Source organism: Dasypus novemcinctus, chromosome 21 (assembly GCF_030445035.2).
Source record: "Dasypus novemcinctus isolate mDasNov1 chromosome 21, mDasNov1.1.hap2, whole genome shotgun sequence".
Lineage (NCBI taxonomy): Eukaryota > Metazoa > Chordata > Mammalia > Cingulata > Dasypodidae > Dasypus > Dasypus novemcinctus.
The window spans coordinates 58381190-58397119 of NC_080693.1; the positions used below are offsets into that span (position 1 = coordinate 58381190).

At 55.8% G+C, this 15930-nt stretch overlaps 1 protein-coding gene and 2 non-coding genes across 3 annotated transcripts in view; 2 read left to right on the forward strand and 1 right to left on the reverse strand.

The window, feature by feature from the left end:
• Positions 1 to 463: 463 nt before the first annotated feature.
• Positions 464 to 535, forward strand: TRNAC-GCA (transfer RNA cysteine (anticodon GCA)). Its single transcript has one exon. It is a non-coding gene; the product is annotated as a tRNA-Cys (tRNA).
• A 2185-nt stretch (positions 536 to 2720) lies between these two features.
• Positions 2721 to 2792, reverse strand: TRNAC-GCA (transfer RNA cysteine (anticodon GCA)). Its single transcript has one exon. It is a non-coding gene; the product is annotated as a tRNA-Cys (tRNA).
• LASP1 (LIM and SH3 protein 1) overlaps positions 2765 to 15930 on the forward strand; it is a 41721-nt gene continuing 28555 nt past the window's right edge. Inside the window, exons 1-2 of the mRNA XM_004454971.5 lie at positions 2765 to 3741; positions 10375 to 10469. Coding sequence (XP_004455028.2) covers positions 3673 to 3741; positions 10375 to 10469 — 164 coding nt within the window. The 5' untranslated portion in view covers positions 2765 to 3672. The remainder of the gene's footprint in view (positions 3742 to 10374; positions 10470 to 15930) is intronic.

Below are 15930 nucleotides of genomic sequence, written 5' to 3' on the forward strand. Positions count from 1 at the left end.
TGTAAACTTAGCAAGAGCAAGAACCTTGCGGTCTTGCTATGGAAAGTATCTCCTGCATTTAGAGTGTGACTGGCAGAAAAAAGTGCTAGAACAAAAGGGGAGGGGGGCCGGGGGACAACCTCTAGAGAGTAAGGCCAGGGAAGGACTCTCAGTGGAGATATCTTTTCCGTTGGTGTTTATATTCTTTTTTGGAAAGACCAGGGGAAAAGTTTCCATATCCAGTTTTGCAAGGGGTTGTTCTTCAACTTGTTAGGGGAAAAGAGTGGGATTATATAAAAATCTAGCAGACTGCTAGATTGGTACATAAATTCAGATGATTTCAAACTGCCACGTCCTCAATTTGGCGTCTGAACTTGTGCCTTTTCATTAATAAATTCAGTATCTTTTAACAAGAAGATAATAATTTTGGTTTGAAAACTTGGAAGTTGATGTAAAAGCCATTTGGCAGGCTATTGCCACCAGAGGGGGTATAGCTCAGTGGTAGAGCATTTGACTGCAGATCAAGAGGTCCCCGGTTCAAATCCGGGTGCCCCCTCGTGTGGAAAACTAAGTTTTTCATTTGCTGTTCAGGCACTAAGCCCAAAATAAAAATAACCTACTGGTTTGCGGCTTCCAATTTCAAAACTCCCTGTAAATTGCACGACTTTCACCCAAGACAGTGGTTTTCACTTGCTTTGTTTTCCCTTGAAATATTCTGACAACCTGAGAGTGGAGAGCAACAACCCAAAAGCCGCAGAAGTATGACTTTAATAATGGTTCTGATCCGTATGCCAAGATTTTTCCGCGAGAAGCCCACGTGTGCTTTCAGTTCTAAAGATTAATGGCGCCGAACTATTCCAATCTCGGAGGCAGCTCCAGAGCAATTGGATATCACGTGGTTTAAAGTTAATTGTAATCCGTTCCCGGGTAAAAAGGCGTGGGCGGGCAGGGCGTGGTAGGAAAGTGTTATTTTGCCTCAGTAGTATCCTGACCCAGAAGACTAGGAGAATAGATCCAGATTCTGAAAGTTTATACACTCACCAAGTTTAACAAAACGCTGGACAGATACAAGACAGTAAAAAGTGAAGTATGTTTCCTTTCCTTTTGTTGGTTGAAAATCGTGGCTTTTGTTCGAAAACTTGTAAATTGTAAATTTGAGGCCTGAATTTGGGGGAAAGGGTTGAAAAGTTTGGTTACTTCTTGGGTCTGGTCTTTGCACGCGACAGCTCTGCTCTCTCCATGTCCAGCTCAATCGCGCAGTTTATAGCAATGCAAACTGTGGACAAAGAATGTATCTGCGTATTCCCCCACGATCCGAAGGGATGACACAACCGAATTCCAGATTTAAAATATCGCAGCTGCCCCTTGACCCACACAGCATGCTTTTCCCTTTCTCCCTAATTTTTCCTTTTTTGGGGCAAAACCCACACAAGCAGGACACTCTTGCTTCTCCCTTGAAACTTCTCTTTTCCTCCGGCTCGGGAGTTGTAGAAGTGATATTGTCACTCACTGAACCGGCAGACATCTGTCCCCATCTTCAGGTTTTGAAACTCGGTGACCTTGTATTACTATTACTTTGGTGGTTCTCAAAGTGTGGTATCACTTGGAACTTGTTAGAAAAGCAGATTCTCGGGGCCCCATCCAGACCTACAGAATCAGAAATTGGCGGTGTTTTTTACAAAGCCCCCAGGTGATTCTGAAGCACGCTCAAGTTTGTGAATCACTATATTAGATTATATCAGGTTGCATCAGGATATAACTTCATTTTGGTCATTTAAAATGGTCTTAGGGATGTGCATGGACCATTTTAACGTTCTCGAAGTGCTTTCACCGTCGCAAGCAATAGGGAAGGATGATCAGGGCACTTCTACGTCCCCGTTAAAAAAAGGAAGTTGAAGTTGGAGGACGGCTGTCTCTGTGGGGATTTCCGTCTTAACGCACCCACCCACCCTCACCCCTATGGGAACAGAATGCCCATTTAGGGGAATCATCCAGTCCTTTGAACGTGGCGCCTCAATCTGCCGCACAATCTGGGGCTGCCAATGGTGGCCACAGAAATCCCTACACCTCTGGTGCCAGGACTGGAGACCCACAGCATTTGTACTTGATTTGTGCCTGTACCCGCCGCTTCCTCCTCCTCTCACTGGCATAAAGCAAAACCGAAAGCTGTCCGCTAAGGTTGGAAATGAGGAAGGGCCTTTTTTCTTTTCCTTTTTTCTGTTTTCTTTTAACGTTGGACCCTATGTTTAAACAGGAGCTAAGAAAGAATTAAAAATGGGAGCCTGGCGGCCGGTGGCAGGCCGGGGTCGCGGGTGCTGGCGGGCTGGGTCGCGTCCCTGCACAACTTCAGCGCGCGGCTGTGAGTGGGCGCAGCTCGCCCACTTCCCAGGAAGCGCTGACGACTCGCTCTTCCTGCGGTGCGGGCCGCAAACCTCGCGGTGCCATGGGGAGCCAGCGTCCACCTCCCTTCTTAGAGACCCTTCCGACCTAGCGTCCACAGGCCTGGGCCAGCCCTTAGCCGGGAAGACCAACAAACAGGTGTTTGTCAGCTGTAATCTTCAAAATGCAGCAGCTTCGCGTTGTTTGTAGGAAACAGGAAGAAAAGGATTCCGGAAAAGGTCTAGCTGAGTGGCCGAAGTGAGGATTTATAATTTATGTCCAATATAATTTTAAATAACTTGATTGCATTTCACATACACAAGAAAAGGAACTATAAGAGTTGCAGAAAAGACCTCACGGAGAGGGGGCACCCGGATTTGAACCAGGGACCTCTTGATCTGCAGTCAAATGCTCTACCACTGAGCTATACCCCCTTGCCGGCTCTGAACCTCGATAATGGCTCTTTTGAGTGTTAAAGGACTATTGTAGCTGTTCTACTGGCCATGAATGGGAGTGAGGAGAAAGGAAAGGAGAAAAGCGAACGAAGCGGAAAGCAGAGGGTGCCCGATCCAGGCAGCCCGGAGGAAAAATGCCTGACAGAGCGCGGGGAGGAAAGAGCCAGCCGCTGGTTCTTCCCTGCGCCAAGTGCCGGCGGGAGGGACGGGTTCCGCCCTACAAATGTGGGTAGGGGAATAATGGGGGGATGGGGACTAACTGAAGGGGTTCCCGCTCGGTCCGCAGGTTCACTCCAGGTACCGACGGGTAGAAAGTGACGTCCCCGAATAAAGCCCTCACAGGGACTCTAGTCGGGTGTTCAGGAGGTTTCCAAGCCCACCGCGGCGGGTGCGCGGGATCCGCCCGCCGCCTTTAGCCTGGGCGTCCCAGACTTGCGCCCAGGTCCGCTCCGCGCCGCCCCGGGGCGGGAAGGGCACTGCGCAAAGCCGTCCGCCCGCGTTGCGCCTCTCCAAGGCACAGTCCGCCTGGGAGCGGGTTGCTGCGGCGGCTGGGTGCCTACCTCCAGCCACCCAGCCCTCTTCGGAACCCGCCCCAGCGCAGCCCCACGTTGCCCGGGGAGCGCGCCTCGCCGCGCGCGCCCCTGCCCGCGCCCGCGGCGCGTCCCCGCCCCGGTGCAGCCCCTCCTCCCCGCCGTGTTTATTAGGGGAAGGAGGGCGGAGGCGGAGGCCAGTTCCCCAGCTTCAGCCGCCGCCGCCGCCGCCAGTCTAGCCCGAGCCGCGGCAGCCTCGCGCCAGCCAGTCCCGGGAAAAGGGAACGCGCGCGAGCTCGGGCGTCCCCGCCCCAGCCTTTCCCGGAGCCATGAACCCCAACTGCGCCCGGTGCGGCAAGATCGTGTACCCTACGGAGAAGGTGAACTGTCTGGATAAGGTGAGCTCCGGGACCCGGACCTGCGTCTTTGCATCCTCGAACAGTGCTACGGGTTGGGGGAGGAGAAAGGGGCCGGGTCTCTGCCTTCCCATCGCTGCGATCCCCGTAGGTACGAAGGAGGGCGGTGTCATGGGCAGACCCCAGTCTGGAATCCGGGAGATCTAGGGCGAGGCGAGGAGTCCACGCGTGGCGGGTAGCCACTATGGAGAAGAGTGGGTTCTGTGCCCCGGGGCTGGGAGGACGGGAATGGAGCGGAGAAGCCAGGCCGGGGGAGGAGGATAGATTAGGGGTGCAGTCCCGCCCCCTAGGGCCGGGAGAGTGAGAGGCGACGGCCGCTCCCTCTCGCCGCCGCGCGGAGCGCCAAGTAGGCGGAAGCGCCGGGCGCTGCGGGGGGGGGGGCGGCGGGGGGGGGGCGGGGCAGAGGTTGGGGGCCCCTGCGAAACCGTCCCCTCAGGCGGCGGATGGCCAGGCTTCCTGGCCGGGAGACTGAGGGGCGGGGGCCATGCAGGCAAGGGTTGCATCTGGTGAGGAGGGCTTGGATTCGGAGCCTGCGCCGCACCACGGGACCCCCTCTTTGGTCGACCTGCAGCCCCCTTGGTGGTTCAATGAGTAAGGGTCTAGCTGACCTGTCTTCGCCTCCCAACCTCCACCTCACATTTAGAGCTAATTCCGAGTGCTAGGCAGCCCAGTCAGAGCCGGGTGGGGTCTGGTGTTGGAGTGGGGTGGGTGGGGGGTGCTTCGCAGAGATCTCCTGAAATTATGCTCTGAGCCTGGATACCGGCTTGTAGAACAAAGAGCTAACTTTTCAAAGCAGGTTTCCCTAATGGAGGGTGGGTTGGCCGAATTCAGGGAAGGCCGATGAAAGGGGGAGGTGTTTCGGGGGAGGGAAGAGTGGCCTTCTGGAAATTCACTGTCCCCTGGGGGCCCTTAAGTGCGCCCCCACCCCTCCAAGCAGGACTTGTTCATCTGGTTGCCATTATGCTTTTTGGAGGGGGGGGCGGAGAGTAGAACTGGGTGTTTCCAGCACAATATGGGGGTGGGATCCCGATCTCTTGGAAGGTCCCTAAGATCCTAAGCAAAATCTGTCCCCCCTTGGCATCCCGCAGAAGAGCCCCTGGAATTTTGCCCCTCTCCCCATCGTGTCTTCTGACATCCCAAAGCTGGCTCCAAATCCATATATTCTCTCCTTTCCATCAGAACTGGCAGGGGTAGGGTAGGGGATGGAAGAGGGGTGCAGAGTCCTGAAACCAAGTTCATTGCTGACGAGGAGGGGTTTTGTTTGGGAAAGGATAGCTCATTGGATACTTTTGTCTCTCCCCTGGAGGGTGGGGTTGGTGCTTCCTCAGTGACCTTTGGCCTCTGAGTCAGGGTGAGGGGGTGGCGTTCCACCGTTCTGAAATATGTTCAAACTTGTTCCTGGGGAGAGGGGACCTTGGAGCAGTTGCTGTTTCACTGTCCCTCCTAGGCCTGGCTGGGCAGGAGGAGAGGAAGGGACATGTTACGGGCAGAAGGGGAAGGTGCTGACCTTCCCAGTGGCCATTTCAGCTTCTGGAGGGCGGGACTTGAACTTGGAGGCACTTCTGGGATAAGCAGAAGACAGAATTTATCTGTCCTTGCATGCTGGGTTTTTTTCTCTTTCCTTGTGGTAGGGATTTTGGCCTCTGGCCCCCGAGTTCCCTGGGCACCCTTTTTCTCCACAGTCATGAATTGGGAACCGGCTGTGGGCACTTCCTTTCACCGAAATAAGGCAGAAGCAATATATGATGGAGGGATTGCTAGACTGGGAGTTGGAGATTTGGATCTAGTTCCAGGTCTGAACCCACCAGCTTTACTGGTGGCCCTGTGCCTCAGTTTTCATTGTCTGTCAGATGGGCTTGATAATATCATTTCCTTGGAGGTGGACCGGGCACTTGGAAAGTACCTGTCAGAGTGCCTGGAAGGGGTGTGGTGTAGGTTTTGCCCTCCCTACCTTTCCTCTGGCAAGTCCCACCCTTGGCTCCCCTTGTGAAGACCTTCCGGCTGTGCATGGGTGGGGAAGGGGGCAGGGATTCTTCAAGGTGCCCTCCCGAGCTGTTCTCTTGCCTTAGCCAGATGAAGACATGAAGGTGGGGATCCCCCTAAGAAGGGGGAGTTGGTGATACACCTGACTCTTTTTAGAACACTCCCTATATGAGGTGGCCCAGGGAAGGCACTCCCTCCCCCTGTGCTGAGCAGGAGGCGGGGAATATCCAGGTTATCAGACCTCTTCCCCCCCACCTCCTCCAGGCGGTGAGGACAGGCACCTGGACTGGGAGCCAGTGCCAGAAGAGACAGTCATTCTAGACTCCTTCCCTACAGCGCTTAACCCACAACGTGGCTAAAGCATAAGCTAATTGCTTAACCCACAATGTGGCCAGAGCATAAGCTAATGTTAGCCTTTTCTACTCCCTGAGATTTATCTCCCAAAGGTATAGGTTGGTAGAGGCCGTTCACCTCAGATGGCCACCCTGCTCCCAACCTGCAGTGCCCAGTGTGCTCAGCACCCAGGATAAATATGTTTTGCTGATGACCATGTTTGAGGAGGGAGATTGAGATTTGCTTCTCTAGAGGACTTCTGGGATTAGGGTTGAGGGCGAAGCAGGATGACCTCATTTGCTCATTCATTCAACAAATATTTATTGAGCATCTACTTTGTGCCAGGCACTCTGAAGGGCTGCCATGGGGCATTTGGGGAGGGAGAGAGAGGTTTTGTCTTTATTATTACTATTTTTTCCTGTCTGCCAAGTTCTTTACATTTTGAAAGGTGGAAAGTTCTATCCTAGGCTCTGTTGGGCAGCATCTTTATCTGGGGACCTGTGATGTCAAGAATCTTGTTGTGTTCCTTTTCCCGGGTTTCTGGGAAGGGTGGAGCATCAGTCTGCAGATAATTCCTCTGGAATCTCCCACCCAGGTGGGGCTCTCTGCTTCTGGTTGTCTGAGCCCCCGAACAGGGGGCAGCAAGGTAGAAGGAGACTGGCTGGACAATGGGATGCCTGGGTTCAAACACAAGAGGAGACAAGTCTTTGCTCTGTGGTGCCCCATTTTCCTAGCTGAAGCTTAGGGTTCCGCATGGTCACCCTGTGACCGTCCATTCCTAACAGCTAGTGCTCATTGCCATGTACCAGGCTCAGTCTTCACAGCAGCCGCACACAGTAGGCGTTATTGTGAATTTCCTAAGCTGAGGCTTTCTTTGTAGCCAGAGTTGGAATTCCAATCCAGACTTCTTTCTGCTCAGCACTTGGACCAGTGTGTTTGCAGAAAGTACTTTTATTTACACTCCCCTCGTTAGTGTGGGACTACCCCTTCCTGACCCTGGCCTAGGGAATGCTCTGGGCCTTACGGGGATCTAGGGTGCTAGGAATAATCATGGTCTCCCCCTGGGACGTGGTCCCTGCCTTTAAGCCAGTGCCCAGGTGGCCACTGGAACTGGGCTGGTGACCCGGCCAGGGTGGGCTGGTGTTGCCTCTGGAGGAGAGAGACACTGTAACCCTGGGCCACAGAAGGGACCAGAAGGCCTATTAACACCCCCCCCCCCCGGCGTCATGGCGGTCTGCCTCAGCCAGGTGTAGAGGGCCAGGTGGGGGGGCAGAAGCAGCAACACAGGGGCTGCTCTTCCACACCCCCAAAAGATGATTCTGGAAGGAGGCGAGCTAGCCCAAGCCTGGCGCCAGTGAGGGGGATCCTGGGCAGCAGGATGGCTTAGAGTTGGGTGCCCGAAGGTGTACTTTGCTCCTGCAGTCTGGAGTCCCAGGAACGCTTCTCTGAAATCTCCTTCCCTGGGGCCTCTTGCTCTGGAACACGACTGGGTCCCTGGGGCAGGGGAAGGAGGCAGACTGAGGGTCACCGGGTTTTCATAGTGACTTATTTTCCTGATTGTGTCCTTCACCAGACCCCCTCGTCTCTGCGATGGGGACGGGGTCCCACAGGGACTCTTAAGTGACTCACCATATTCTGCCTCCTGTCCCCACTGCTCTTCTACACTAAAGAGGACGCAGTGGCAGAAGCTGCTGGGTTTTCGTTAACCCTGGGGCCTTCCAGAGAGGGAAGGGAGGTGGCACGGAGCAGGCGGAGGACCGGGCCTTAGGAGGCATGAAGCCGCCTTCTGCCCTTCTGCCCTTGCTCCTGCCGGCCCCTGTGCTCCCCTGAGCAGATGTGAGACTGGGTTCAGGAGCACCTGAGCTCAGCTAGCACCTCAGGAGCCCGAGGCCTGAACTTCAGTCAACTGGAGGTCCTCACGCTGAGTTGTTTTGTTTCCTCTGCCTCCCCGAGCCGCCTGCCAGGGTGCAGGTGACCGCCCCCCTCCCTGGCCTCTAGTGTGTCTAGGCGAGAGTGACCGAGCTACCGATTCAAGAGGGTGCCATCCCTTTGCTGAGCGGCTCCCCTTCCCCCAGAGGGCAGCCCGGACGGGTCTCGGGGATCCGCTGGGTGGGCGTCTGCCTGGACTCCCAGCCGGTCAGTCTGCTCTGTCCCAGGACTTGGCCGACTGCTGGGGCAGGGGATGTCTGTCTTGCTCCTGTTGTCTCCCCCAAGCCAATCAGGAGGCGGCCTTCAGAGGTCCCCAGTCCAAGGACAGTGCGTATTCCTGCATATGTGTGTGTGAAAGTGGGTCATGGTCTGGATTCTGGAGAATGTTTTTCCTGGCAGGCCCCTGCGGGGGGTGGGGGGAGGCAGGGGCCCAGGCAGGGCATGTGCGGCCAGGCAGGCAGGGGCCAGCAAACTGGGTGGTGACAGAGCTGGGGCACTCTGCCAGCGCCTCTCAGTTCTTGGGGGAGGGAGAGGGGCAGTCATTTGAGGGGCCCGTGGGGGCGGGGACTACCCTGTTTTCATTTTCCAGAGGGTGTGTGCATCGATACCTGTCCCAGGAGGAGTCTGGAGAAGTCCCTTGCCGAGTGAGGGGGTGGGGGCTGGGGCCTGGGTGGGGCCTGGGAAGCGCGGGTTGGGTGGGGCACTGTGAACACTTCAGCAGGGCACTTGCACTGCCTAGACCAGCCATCCCGTTCCAGCCATCCTGTTGCTTGTAGACTTCCGGCTGGCCTTCTTCCCAAGAGAGTTCTCTCATCACAATGTTTAATATTCCACAATAAGAGATTCCTTTGGGCACCCTTGATAGAAGGCAATTACCCACCCAGTAATTACCCCCATGCGCGCTGGTTGAAGCTACCTGGGTGAGGTGGGCCAGGATCCCAACTTCTGCTTCCTTTTTTCTGCCCCCTCCTCCAAAGTGTCCCAAAAGCGACTCTTCATTTGGGAAATAACATTTTGGAAAGTACTGCCTTGAAGGAAATTCCTTGGGAGATAGCTAGGAACCAGCCCATGGCTAGGTGCCTTCCCTGGATTCTGGGCTTCTTTGAAGGGCTTGGGGGGTGGGGGCTCAGGAGTATCCCCTTGACTGCTGGGAAATGGGTTGGGGTCAGGCCAGCCAGGTCACCCGGGCAGCTTGAACTCGGGTCCTGGGGTGCCAGCAGGAGATTTAGATCTTATTTGCATGAACAAATGTGGACTCCATTGCCTGAGCAGCCATATTTCTCAGGGATTGGGTCCCTCTTGCATCCTTTTTCCTCCCCCATCGCCTTCTGCTCCGTCCCCTCCCTCGGCCACCCTGAGTTGGTCCTGGTTAGGTGGCGCCAGGTCCCTGGGCTTTGCTGGAGTCTTCCCCTCTCTCACTCTCACATGTACTCATTGTAGCTGCTGAGCCCCAACTGCACCCCAGCACCCACAGGCCCTCCAGTGAGTCCCCTCGGCTGAGGTGTGCACCTGCCGTGCCTACTTCCTAACATGAGAGGTGCGGGGCGCCGGGCTGAGGGCTCTGCAGCTGACTTCTCATTTACTCCTCACAGCAGGTTCAGCATAGCCCTTCTATAGACCTGAAACAGGCTCGGGGTGCAGGAGCCTTCCCAAGGTCACACGGCTAGGTGCAGTGGAACTTAGATGTCCACCACCACCCGGGTCTGATCCCAAGGCTTCTAAGTCCAGCCCACCCCGGGGTGGGGGGGCAGGCTGCTCAGGGGAGGGGGAAGGATGGCAGAAGGGCAGAGGGGGCTAGGGTACGCACTCCCTCCTCTGCTCAGGGGTTCCACAGCTGGAGCAGCACCCGGGCTTGGGGGTGCTTGTGTGTGCAGTGAGGCTTGGGGTGGGAGCTGGGTGTGCCTGGGGCCTCGGCCTGTGTGCGTGGGGCTGGGCCCACCTTGTCTCTCCGGCCTCGCCAAGGCTGCCCCTCTGTGTTCAGCATCTGCGTCTTAGCAACCCCAGTGCAGCTTTGCATAAGCAATTAGGCCTCTCCAGCTCTGGGGATGGAGGAGTGGCCCGGGGAAGGGGGTGGACTGACCTTTTGGGGGCTGCTTGCTGCCACTCTCATGGGGCTTTTCCCATGTCTGCCCCTCTCCTCTCCTGACAGCCCAAATGGCTGACTGCTGCCAGGATGAAAAAGGGGAGGGGCGTGTCATCAGCTGCCAGAGCATGTGACCTGAGGTGTCCCCCCCACCTCTGTGGGCCTGGGTCAGACCCTGGCATGGAGCCCTTGCAGGTGCCCCCTCCTAGGACCCGAGCCCTGGCTCTGAGGCCCCCGTCCTGAAGTCTCGTGCCTGACTCTTGTCCTCCCTCTGCCTCTGTCCCCAGTTCTGGCATAAAGCATGCTTCCACTGTGAGACCTGCAAGATGACACTCAACATGAAGAACTACAAGGGCTATGAGAAGAAGCCCTACTGCAACGCGTGAGTCCTGCCCTGGGCAGGGGCTGGGCGGGCGCCGCGCTCCTCTCCTGATAACCACCAGGTGCCCTTGTCCAGCTCTTCCACCCCCTACATGCTGAGCCCTGATCACATTTAATCTTCGCTGAAGGGCAGGGACTTTCGCAGGATCACGCCGCTGGTGAGAAGCTAGTACAAACCCAGTCTCCGGGCTGTAAAGCAAGCCCGTTCTTGCCACTGCGCCTGCTGCAGGAGGGGGATTGGGCTCCAGCGTGGTCTCTCAAGGCTGAGTGACCTGACCCGCCCTGCTGTCAGCCTGTTGTGTTTGTGGTGGGGGCTCAGTTCTCCTTTCCCCGCTCCCACTTCTCTTCCCCTCACAGCAAATGGCCGTCTCCTTCCTTCGCCTTCTCCGCATCAGAGCAGACAGGCACTTGCTTTGGGGGCTCTCTCCTTCAGTGAAAGGATACTCTGGGACCTTGGCTCCAGCCCCTCCTAGGGTTCATTGCTTGAGAAGGGGGGTGGCAGGAACAGGTGGTGTAGCAGGGGGCAGGTCTCCCTGAGAGACGTGGGGTCCCCTGTCTTAGAGGGACGCCTCCATCCCATTCCACGTAGAGTCCTTCCTTCCAGTTTCAGAGTTCAGCCCCTTCCGTCTTCCAGTTGACCTTGTTCTCAGCCAGCCCAGACACTGTGCCTGTAGGTGGCCCACGCCGAGCCTCACAAGGTGGGTGCTGTGCTCCAGCTCTGCGGCTGAGGCTCCGAAGCTCACGTCACTTGTAGCCGGCCAGATGAGAATTCAAATTTAGGATCTGACTGGGTTGTTTTTGTTTGTTTGTTTTTAAATTCTCTGTCCAGAGGCTCATTGCTGCTGGAGTCCACCCAGGAGGGGAAGTTTGGGATTTGCCTAAAAGGAGTTCGGGGCACAGGACCCTCTGAACAGCTGTCTCTCCCTTACCCCAGCCCCACTCTCCTGCTCTTACCGCTGCCCCATCTCCTTGGAGCCTTGGTCATTTGTCATTTGTTTATTGCCCATCTGCTGCTCTGTGTCCAACCTGTGCCAGGTGCTGGGAAAACATTTATGATAAAATCTCAAGCCTAAGAAGCAAGATGAACGTGGTGCCTTCTGGAAGGGACTGGGACACTGGGAAGGTTGTCACTGGTGAAAGAAGGGTCAGCTCTGTCCCAGCTCCTCCTCCAGCCACCCTTTCTCTTCCATTAGCTTCCCCTGTTCCTCTTCCCCTACCAACCCCTTCCACTCCCCAAGGGAAATGGGACATTCTTTGAATTCTTAAGGGCTCACCCAGCTCTGATTCTAGGCTGCTTCCTCCCAGCCTGGGAGAGTGGGGTGCGGTTCAGAGAAGCTGGGGCGGTTAACCCTTTGATTGCTGGACTACTTCGGGCTGGATTCTGGAGACTGAGCCTCCTCTGGGGGCAGCCTCTGAGCCTCAGTCCCCAGGAAGAAGTCTGCTGTGCTCCGGAGCTTGATGGGTGGCAGGGAGTCATGCTTTCTCAAGTCTCTTCTAGAGACTAGTAGCCTAGAATTCAGTGAGCACTGGGAGTTGGAGGAAGAAACCCGAGGCTTGCCCTTGTTTTCTCTGCGTTTTCTCAGCCTAGTGCCAGAGTCCCAGCTTACTTTTCTTACCCTCTGCTGGGGAGACTGCAGCGAGTGGGACTGGGGGTGGCGGGTCCCCTGCAGGGGCTGGGGGAGGCAGAACCTTTCACCCTGTCCTAGCCCCTGCCAGAGAAGCAGGTTTACCCTCCCCTCTTCCTCTCCTGCCTTACAGCGCTTGCCTCTGTTGTACCCAGTTGTCTTTTGACCCTGCTGGATGTTACCTGGGAGGGACCCTGGATAAGGGGCCTGCAGGATTTGTGAGCAGCTGTTTCACTCCAGCTGTAGTTGATGCCCATTAAAAATGGGTTCTTTTTTCCTGGTGTGTCTTTAAAGCCAATTCCTGAGACACTGAGGTTTCAAAGAAAGGAAGAGTTTTATTGGTCGCAAGAGCAATGGAGCACACTGGCCTTCTGGCCCAAAACTGCTTCCCTGATCTGCAGAAATTCTAATATTCTATAACATCAGGGTGCTGATGAATAATTGGGGTGGAGCTGGACACAGGTTCCTCCATGAATAAACATTAAGGGATTGAATAAGCTGGGGGTAGACCCCAAACCAGGGAAAGTTCAAAGTTACAATCATTATCAGAGATCAAGGTTCTGAGAGAGGGAATTGCTGGGCAGAGGTCAGTCACCAGGTTTTCCAAATGGATATTAAACAGGAGGGTGGAGTGGTTACCATCCCGTAGTCCACATACACAAGGCTGAGCTCGGTCTAGAGGGGGGGACCCTCTAGCCAGCTTCAGTCATTTCAGACAGGGGGATCCCAGCGGCAAGGGGCGTCCTCGGGACCTGCCTGAGCCTTGGTTTTCCCAGGTAGAAGATGGGGGTAAAACTTCCCTCCCAGGGTCACCTGCTATGTTCCAGACACCGTCCCAAGTGTTTACTCTCATTCCTTTTGTTTTCTTCCTGCCTGCTGGCCCCCTCCCTCAGTGATATCCAGGGTCCTGAATCCTGGGGTCTCCAGGAGGTAGCTTCCCCCCGATTCCGTCCCAGCCTTGCCTTGTGGACCACAGGCCTGGCTTCCTTCTCTGCGGCACCACCTGCTCCAGGCTGAGCTTAGCCCAGTACAGAACCCCAGGGGACAGGGAGTTGGGGTCCACCCAAGGGTGGGTGAGCCTGATGTGCAGGGGGCACCTACGTTCTGCCTACCCCAGTCCTTGAGCCCAGGGAGGAGCCAGGGTCCTGCAGGTGGGAGGACAAGAAAGAAGAATTTTTTTCCCTCTAACTTCTCAGAACCAGGCTTTAAGTTCTGGAAAGTGACTCCAAGCTGGGAAAAGGCCTCTTCTGTTTCTCTCTTTGCATCAGATTTGTTTTGGGGTGAAGCAGGAGAGAGAACACAGGCCAGAGTTTGAGGCAGGCCTGCCTGGCGGTGGCGGACCCCCCTGTACGTGCACCAACCTGCACATGTGCCTAGTCTCCCCGGCCCGGGCTGGGCCTGCTGGGAGCAGTGCCTAGGAGCACGCGGAAGAGGCTGTGCTCACGTCCCAGGACTGCGGCCACCAGGCACAGCACTGAGACGAGGTAGGGCTGTGCATGCTGCTTTGCACTGAAGCTAGCTGTGGAAGGAGTCTTTCTTGAAGCTTCTAGGTGAGTGGGGTGAGGCAGCTCTGTTTGTTAGAGAAATATTTTTGCCCTTCATGATTTGTTTTGTAAACGGGATTCACTGAACATGGGACAGATGGGTCCACACACTGGGCTTGGTACAAACCTGCTTCTTTGTCTCCTTTCAAATGGTCTGGGAGCTTTAGAAGCCAGGTTCAGGGTGGGAATGGGGAGAAATGTGTCAATTTGTTCCTCTTCGGGGGCCTGGAATCAGTGAGGGCTGCAGACAGGAGGTGGGGTTGCAGGCCAGGGGAGCCAGCTTTTAGGGTGTCAGGTGGAGAAGGAAAGGGGGCCCCCATCATACCTGTCTTTTCTTTACTGGTGCAGATTTCCGGGTTCATCCTTCAGTTCTCCCCTGAGTTGTGGGGTGAAGGGCTGAGGAAGGTGGAGGTGTTCCTGGTAAGAGGGAGGAGCAAGGGACTGTGGTCCTGCCCCTTTCGCAGCCTCAGGTGGAGGGGGACGGGCCCGTGCTGGGTGGGGCTGGGTGCTCTAGTGTCCCTGGACTCCAGGAAGCTGCCTCATCCCTCTGCTTTAGGAGTGGGTGCAGTGGTGGACAATCCGGAAGTTCTCTGCCTCTAGCTGGAGGTAGCACCAGGAGTGGGAGCAGCGTATAGTGTATGTGGGGGGCGGGGGTAGCCAAATGTCACCTCTGGGCAACGCTTTTCCCCACCTTCACTCTTCCCCGAATCCTTATACTCGGGGATGTCAGGGCCTCGAGCTTCAGGGATCATTTTGTCTCTAATATTCCCATTTTATAGACAAGGACACTGAGGCCCAGGGCTTCATTGCCTTAACTAATTTGGCACAGTCATTTATCCTTATGTATTCCCATCAGGCGCAAGTATACGTTTTTGTGTTTTTTTTTTCTTTTTTCATTTTCGTTCTGTCTCTAAACCCTAAGGACTGGTAAGTTCTTCCTCATGTCTAGCCTTGGTTTTTTGGCTGCTCATTTTTTTTCCCTCTCTGGTCAAACAATGCTTCCTTGTTGCTTTCCATCCCCATCACTTCAGCCCCTTAGGCCCAGGGCTGGGTGAGAAACTGGGTTAGGAGGGAGCTTTCCCCGCCCCTCGGCAGTGTTCCCAGCAGGGGCTTTTGGAATCTGCTGCTCCTTCCAGAGGCAGGATGTAGGGGCTGTTTTGTTTTTTTTTTCCTTTTGGTAAAACCAAAGGCTCCTTGTTGCTTTCGTTGATGTATTTTTGTTCCTCCTTGAACAAAAAGCGGAGGTTTTTGAAGAGGTCCAGGGCTGCTGGGGAGGGCATGGTTGCGTGTAGGAAGGGGGCTGGGCTCTCGGGGCCCCTGGTCTGTTCTGGTTCTGCCCCTGGAGTAGAGCAGGACGGGGGAGTGGGGCTGGTACCCTGCCAGCTGTCCCCGCCAGCCACCAGCCGGAGACGTGCAGCTGCTCAGCGTCCTCCCTGCCGTGGTCGTCCCTCCAGGCAGGAAGGTGTCTCAGAGGCCTCCGGGACAACCCCCTCTCCTGCATCCCCACAGGTGGTGGGCCTCTTGGGACACCTGCTTTTGAAAATTCCTAAGAAGTAGGTGGCTTCTGACTAGGGATGACCGAGGTTCTCCTAATGGGCAAGCTTGGAGACAGAGGTTTGAAGGATGAAGTACATTGTTCTCCTCCCTCCCTGTTAGAGTGCTGAGGGCTTGGAGTAGACATGGGTCCACCTGGTAGAGAGATGTCCGCTTGCCCTTGGCTGCTGGGCAGTTGTGGTGGAGGTGAGAGTGCAGAGTCTGATCCTGGACACTGGGCCTCAGTTTCTACCCCTGTAAAATGGGCACAATGATAATGCCTACTTCTTCTAGCCCACAGCCTCACGGCAGGTTTCAGGGGAGATTGTGCACCGGACACCACATGTCAAGGCATTGCTTTGGGCGCCCTTAAGTTGTCCCGGAAGCCGAGGCTGCTGCTAGCAGTTGCCTGGTCGCCCTGTCCCGTCCCTGTTCTCCCTTTTGTTCTTCACCTGGAGAAGCTTTTTCCTGGTTTTGTCCCCTTGGGGACCTCTCCTGTGCCCCAGTCTTCCAGCCCCTGGGGGCTCTCTCCCATGCCTGCCTCTTGGAATGAGCTCTGGCCCCAGCTCCAGGCAGGGCTGGTGCGCCCTGATCTCCCCACCCTGCCCCGGGTCCCTCCTCGTGGCCCAGTCTGTGGGGATGGGGTTTCCGTGGGGTCAGTAGCTGGGGTGGTGGCCCCTCCTGTCTCAGCACCTACCTCGGTGTACACATTGGTCACTGGGACCTGAGGGTAGTGGACTGGGGGGGGCTTCAGCCGGAG